Source organism: Glycine max, chromosome 7, assembly GCF_000004515.6.
Source record: "Glycine max cultivar Williams 82 chromosome 7, Glycine_max_v4.0, whole genome shotgun sequence".
Classification (NCBI taxonomy): domain Eukaryota; kingdom Viridiplantae; phylum Streptophyta; class Magnoliopsida; order Fabales; family Fabaceae; genus Glycine; species Glycine max.
In genome coordinates this window covers 44,399,173-44,405,778 of record NC_038243.2, presented here as the reverse complement: position 1 = coordinate 44,405,778, position 6,606 = coordinate 44,399,173, and the positions used below count along the sequence as shown (strand labels likewise).

Sequence of the window (6,606 nt, the reverse complement as noted above, 5' to 3'; positions counted from 1 at the left end):
GTGTTGAATTGATGTAGACTATAGAGTGAAAGCTTGCAAGGCATGCCAGTGACTGTAAAATGTAAATGCAGAGTTTTTTTTTTTTCTTTAACCTTTTGATTCTTTAGGAAAAATAAGTTTGACTAATTTAAATTTCCATGTGTGAGGATAAAAAATTATTTTTTATTAAAAATGAAACTCAAATATTATCAAACGATTCCACCTTTAACTTTAACGCATTAAATGATTTGCTTTGTAAATGTATAGTATACCCTGCTGTACGTAATGGGTATTTAACTTTCTTCCTTTTGGTCCTCTTTGGACCCATCCTATCTGATTGTGATTTGTGACCAGAGAGAGATAAATATTAGTATTTTGCTGTTAAATCTAACTGTGCACGCTAATAACGCTATTGAGCAACTCAACACTCGGTTGCTAACGGAGTTGCTTAAGTAACTTTTTAATGAGTCATACCAACCAACCACTTCACACTTGAGAACTTTTGGTAGTTTTTTCTCCAACAGTGATAGGTTGCTTAAATGTTAATTTGGTTTTACATTATATATATATATATTTCATCATAATCTAAATGAAACATTAAATTTTTTAATAAACGATTACGCCACTAAACATGTAAAAAAACAAGAAAGATTTAATGTAACATACGCCATACGGAATGGTGCATGTTGAGTTGGTTGTGTATGATTGCGATTTGCTAGTAAGGATTTTTATTAAGAAAGATAATGCAGGGCACAGTTTGAGATGTGAGGTGATGATTTTCCGCGAATGCAAAGGATGCTGACGCTTGCCTTAAGTTAAATATATGATCATGACAAAAGGTTATAGAATGTCGAGTGGCAGCCAATACCATTCACTCAACAGACTCTCCATTAATATCAGTATAGGATTGTTTAGGTAAACTTCTACAGAAACGCAATTAAAATAAAATTAAATGATTTTTTATAAGGTAAAATTAATTCTTTTGTAGATGATTTTTTATTTTTATTTTTTAGAGAAGTTATACTAATTTTTTTATAGATTAATTAATGAAGAATTAATTTTAGTTTAAAGAAAATCTCATTGCATTTTTTTTTATATTTTTTTTCATACAAGTATTTCTAGATAAGCTTGTACCCAAAGAACCCATAAAACTACCTATTGTGGAAAATAAAATCGTTTACATACATGATGAGCTAATGGTATGGCATGGTTATGGTACGAGAAAAATAAAAATAAAGTTTCTGTCCTTAACGTAAACTAGGTGAAGCCCCCTCCTAGTCCCACTTAAAGAATCCGAATGAAGCCATACACGTAGGTACAAAATGAAATATTAATGTACAAATGCACTCGCTGCGCCAATCTATTGTCAGTGTCACTCACGTAGCCACCTTTTATATATACTACCATCTTCTCTTTTGTATTTTTTGATTCGCAAGCATCTGATGACAATCAATGTGACATTATATCCCTATGGCTATGGGAACTCAAGTATTTATCTCTTTCAAATATTAGACATGTATTATATTTGAAAGAGAGAAACATAACTTTAAAGAATAAGATAATTTCTTGTTACTTTTATATGGTATGTGATTTAACTGTTGTTTACATTTCATCTGAGTTAATAATGCATACATATTTTATATTTTTTAAAATATATTTTATTGTTGTTAAATTAAAATACACGTGTAATGCATAAATACTTGATAATTATTGTAAAACTCCTGCTGCATTTCTTCGGTCATGAAAAATCTTCATGCCCAGATGAAGCAAAGTTGGAAACTCATGGGCTCGATTTTCTATTTCGGTCCATTAAAATTGAATTGAGAAGCATATAGGAAATTGCTAAATACACGTCTACTCTTTACTTTTTATGCTCCCAGTTTTTTAAAATTTATTTCAAAAGTACCCTTTTCTTCTTCAATTCTTTTCATCTCTCTAAATATCAGTCATCACGTCACCCTCCCTCCTCTCACGCCTTCACACGCACTCACTTGACAATATATAGTCTTGCCTTCAATACTAATGTCAACACCTATAAATCCTCAGGCTTACAACCAGTGATGGATTTAAAAAATTCTTTTAATGGGGGCATAAAAATGTCTATGATATTCTTACAAACGAAAAATATTATAAAATTTTGTAAAATATACAATTTCATGATAAAAAACTAAAATACTTAAAATTTTACAAATTTAATGAGATAATGCTGGTAAAATTAATATCAAATTATTTTATTTTTTTTTAATTATTTTATTTTTACATTTTTTCTTTTGAAAAATCATTTTATGGGGGCAGCTCTCATTTTTTATGGGCATAAACAATAATTATTTAATATAAACAAGTACAAATATTTTTTCTTTGTGGGGATAATTATTCCCATAGTCACCAATGTGCATCCTCCCCTACTTACAACCTACCCCAATTGATACACCAAGCATTTGAACCCGCACCAATTTAAAATCTTCCATAAAGTCATCACAAATTACAAATGTATGTGTACATATAACCCAATTTACACCCTAATAAATTAATATTAATGAATTCATAAATAATCAAAATCAAACCAGTACCTAATGATCAATATGAACAATCTTCTAGTTCCTTTGCCACAAAAACTCGAAGTTCACTTGTGAATTAGAACCTAATGATCACGACGAACAATACTCCAACCATTTGATCTAACTTGATAAAAATATAGAAAATGGAGTAGTTGAAGGAAGTGATGACTTGACAAGGAAGAACCCAATACATCTTTTTCTAGAAATTTTATACTACTGATTTTTTCCAGAATGTGAACTAAATCTGAAAAAAGGTTTTTAGATAAAAAGATTTAGGAATTAGGGTAGGTATGAAATGAAAATATCCTAATCAATTTGTTGTCGAATAACATCCAAAATGTTTTACACTAATTGTAACGTTTTTAGAAGATGAAGAAAAGGGAGTGTGAGTGAAGGTGTATGAAGGACGAAGGGGGAGTGCATGTTACTGATGTTTAGGAAGAAAAAATAATTTGAAGATGAATAGGGTATTTTTGGAATAATCATGAATAAAAAGGAAAAGGGGAGTGTAAAAAGTCAAGTAGAAAGTGCCAATATTTATCTCTTTTTTGGTTCGGAAATAGATAACCGTACATCTTAGTAGTCATGTTCAGCTTATCCTATCTTGGGTTCACTAAGTGTGAGCCCAATCTAGTCTCGGCTGGCGTGTTGTACAACCAATGAATTGTCTTAAACCAAGCCATCGAATTGATGTAAAAATATACGTTTACCTAAAAACTTGTCTGAAAAAATAAAATTGATGTAAAAAATCAGCACATTTTTTTCGCACTAAACACGAATCCTCTCTAAGAAACAATTTCTATCTTGAAAACCATTCCTTAACCGGTTGTTCTCGTTAGAGACCAAAAAAGAACGGACTACGATAGTCAATAAAGAAAAATCAGCTATCATAGTCCTTTCTTTTTTGTCTCTAACGAGGACAAACGGTTAAGGAATGGTTTCCAAGCTTTCATGGCGAATGAATGAAAAAACACATACACGTTCTCGAGCCCACAGATTTGGACTATTCTCTGTTGCTACGTATGAGATAAATCCATACATATTGTTAGGTCGTGCCCTCGTGGAAGTGATTAATAATCAATCTCATCCGCTAAACTTAAAACAACTTTAAATTTGGTCCATACTCCTGAATGAGAAGTGGAACTTGATCACTTTAATTCTTGTGTAATAATCTTAAAGCAAATTGACCAGATACACTTTCTCTGACGTTTTCATCTCTACCTCAGATCTGAGCTCTCGTATATTCCCCAGCCATGGCCAAAAAGGTACCAGCTAGGATCCGTTGATTCTTAATCATCATATTCTCGTCTCCAAATTAATTCACTTTCATAAATATTTATTTTTTGTGGTCATTATATTATGTGCTGCTGCTTCTATCACATGCAATTGAATTCGATGATCAGTTTGATATATATGCACAATCTTGAAATTTTGATCATCGATCACGTTGATTGATCAGGTCAACATAATGAGGCTCAAGGTTGATCTGGGGTGCCACAAATGCTACAAGAAGGTAAAGAAGATTCTCTGCAAATTCCCACGTGAGTTCTCAATCAATTCTATCTTTTTTCAATTGCAACTTTAGTTTTATCAATTGCTCTGGTGCCGGAAACTTAATTGCATGCGATATATATATAACATATAACTTCACAAAAATTAAACTACTAATATAATATATGTAAGTATAGTGCTAAATGAAAAGAGAATCAAATTGAGTTGATTTTGTTGGGGTGTTGAAATCTTTGTGAACAAGAAAAATCCGAGACCAGGTGTACGACGAGAAGAATAACATCGTGACCATCGCGGTGGTTTGCTGTAACCCTGAGAAGCTCAGGGACAAAATTTGCTGCAAAGGTTACGGTACTATCAAAAGCATTGAAATTTGTTGAACCTCCCAAGCTCAAACCACGTCTGAAGCCCAAGCCGCCGCCGCCGCCACCGGTTTCGGTTCCGATTGGGTTGTGCTGTGTTCCATGCTTTGATGGGTACGGTGCCCTCCCCCCTGTTATGACGCTTATTATGATAGTTACGGCGGTGGGAGCAGGCCTTGTTACGTGAAGAAAACACCTCTGCTTGCACAATTATGTGATCGATCACATCACATTATTAATACCTTCAGTCATCGAATCTATCACTTGTGCCGGCCATGCATGCAAGTTGTGTCAACGGCGCGTTCTTCCATCATCACCCTCAACCTCATCAATTGACCGTGTCTTTAATAATCCAAGGAATAATAGTCTTTGTTTTTTGTGAGTACAAATTAATTACAATGTTTCGTACGTGGAATAATATGATGATATGATGCCAGAAAGTAGCTAAAGCATAAATGTTTTACTATAATGCACGCAACTAATACTATATACCGTGATATCTTACACTTTTCACAAGTTAATAAAGTTTCTTAATTTGTGTACGAATTAGTTACGAGCGACCTCTAACTAATTTTTTGCGCACTGCAATATTTGCTTCTAAGTAAAGTGGATTTGTTTGCTTTGGAGCGGGTGGGGACTTGAAGTGGGCAGTTAGTCCCTATATAACAACGACTCCTCGTTGAATTATTTTGTTGGCAAAACTAATAACTTTTCTAATTAACTTCAATCACACCACCAATTAATATTGTTTAATTAGGTCAGTGTCATGATAAGGACTCCCAATTTTTTGTTTCTACAAAGTTCCTTTCCGTATATGATTACTTGATTTAATTGGGTGTAGAAATTTTGCACTTAATGAATAAAAGATGGATAGACACTAATTTATTCACTTGTAAGTATTTTGCTGAGGGAATTTTCGGTTAGGAAGGTGACAATTAAATGACCCTTATTGCGTACTTTCCTTTGGACAAAGTTGAATATTTGTGTTTGAATAGGCTTCGTTTGAAAAGAAAGATTCGGTTGCTGTCTATCAGAATTCAGAACTGCATATATATATATATGATCGAGTTTTTATTACGTTCATTAATATACATGAAGTTACAAGAGAATATTATAGCCGGAAAGATCCAGCCGACATTCACTTTAATTTTGCCTCTTCAAACAGAGACGAAGAAAAGTAAAACTTGAAGAAATGGTTTCTTATGGCAGAAGTGAAAATGACTTGCCAATCTCCATCCAGAGATAGAAGTTGTTTCATTTGATGATAATGTTTAGTTTTTGTTATTCACTACGTAGTTCATATAATTCAAAGGAAATCAATCGGCATTAAGTTATTAGCTACCAAAATGCATATCATTTCCTTTCCCCGTTCTTCTGTCCTAATTGGTGCCAACTTTCAACGTTTCAAGTAATGTCGTTAGATCAATACATTAGAATATCTTTACAAAATATGATTATTTAGTGTTGAAGGTAAAAGGAAACAAATGTGTTTTTTTCAAATAATTTTATTATTTAAACATCAAATAATTAAACTAGTAGTGGGTGTTTGAATCTAGTAAAAATGGATAGTTTCACACAATGTAACAAACTAACGTTCAAATATCTATCAAGAAAAATGTTTACATTGAAAAATATTTACATTTAATATTCAATAGTACAAGGTTGTTTCTGACAAAAAAAAATATATGAAAGAAACAAAAAAAATTCAAATAATTAAGATCATATACAATACTATATATAAATTTTCTATTACTTATTTTTATGAATTTTATATCCATAAAAGAAACAACTCTAATATCTTATTTTAATGTAGGCAAAAGCCTTTTTTTTTCCTTTCCAAAAGCATTCTTTGTAAGTGAAAGTCTTTTTCCTTTTGTAGTTTTATTTCTCCCTTTTTTAAAACACTGATAAAATATTCCACATAACGATAGCTTTTTGGCTTTTGGACCTTCGCCAAAAAGCAAAGCAGAAGAATTATAAAAGCTTTTTAATTGGTACGGTTTATCCTGTGCAGCATGATTAATAATTTTACACAATTGTGAGGTAACCTGCTCGATCTTCTTCTTCCTTAAGGGTGAAGACTTAACCTCCCTGAAGGAAATAAAATGAAAAAGAAAAGAAAATTTTCAAATTTGAATTGAAAAAAAAAAAGAAAAGTTTAAATTTTTGTCTCTACAAAATATTTTCTCTTCTATTTC

The 6,606-nt window shown here is 32.0% G+C and overlaps 1 protein-coding gene across 2 annotated transcripts; it reads left to right on the top strand.

Annotated features, from left to right (window-relative positions):
- Window positions 1-3,457: 3,457 nt before the first annotated feature.
- Window positions 3,458-4,916, top strand: LOC102666282 (protein PYRICULARIA ORYZAE RESISTANCE 21). 2 transcript variants are annotated; one of them, XR_005892415.1, is made up of 3 exons: window positions 3,458-3,802; window positions 3,997-4,078; window positions 4,291-4,916. XR_005892415.1 is itself a non-coding variant. In XM_006584037.4 (3 exons), the coding sequence occupies exons 1-3, from the start codon at window positions 3,791-3,793 to the stop codon at window positions 4,424-4,426; spliced, it is 234 nt and encodes a 77-aa protein (XP_006584100.1). In that variant the 5' UTR covers window positions 3,458-3,790; the 3' UTR covers window positions 4,427-4,916. The 2 variants fall into 2 exon arrangements, 1 of the variants encoding a protein (XP_006584100.1); XM_006584037.4 differs by having other exon boundaries at window positions 3,997-4,082.
- The last annotated feature ends 1,690 nt before the right edge of the window (window positions 4,917-6,606 follow it).

Coding starts and splice junctions, on each gene's coding strand:
- LOC102666282 (XM_006584037.4), top strand. Junction 4,083..4,290: donor CTCTGCAAATTCCCACGTGA/GTTCTCAATCAA, acceptor TTTGTGAACAAG/AAAAATCCGAGACCAGGTGT.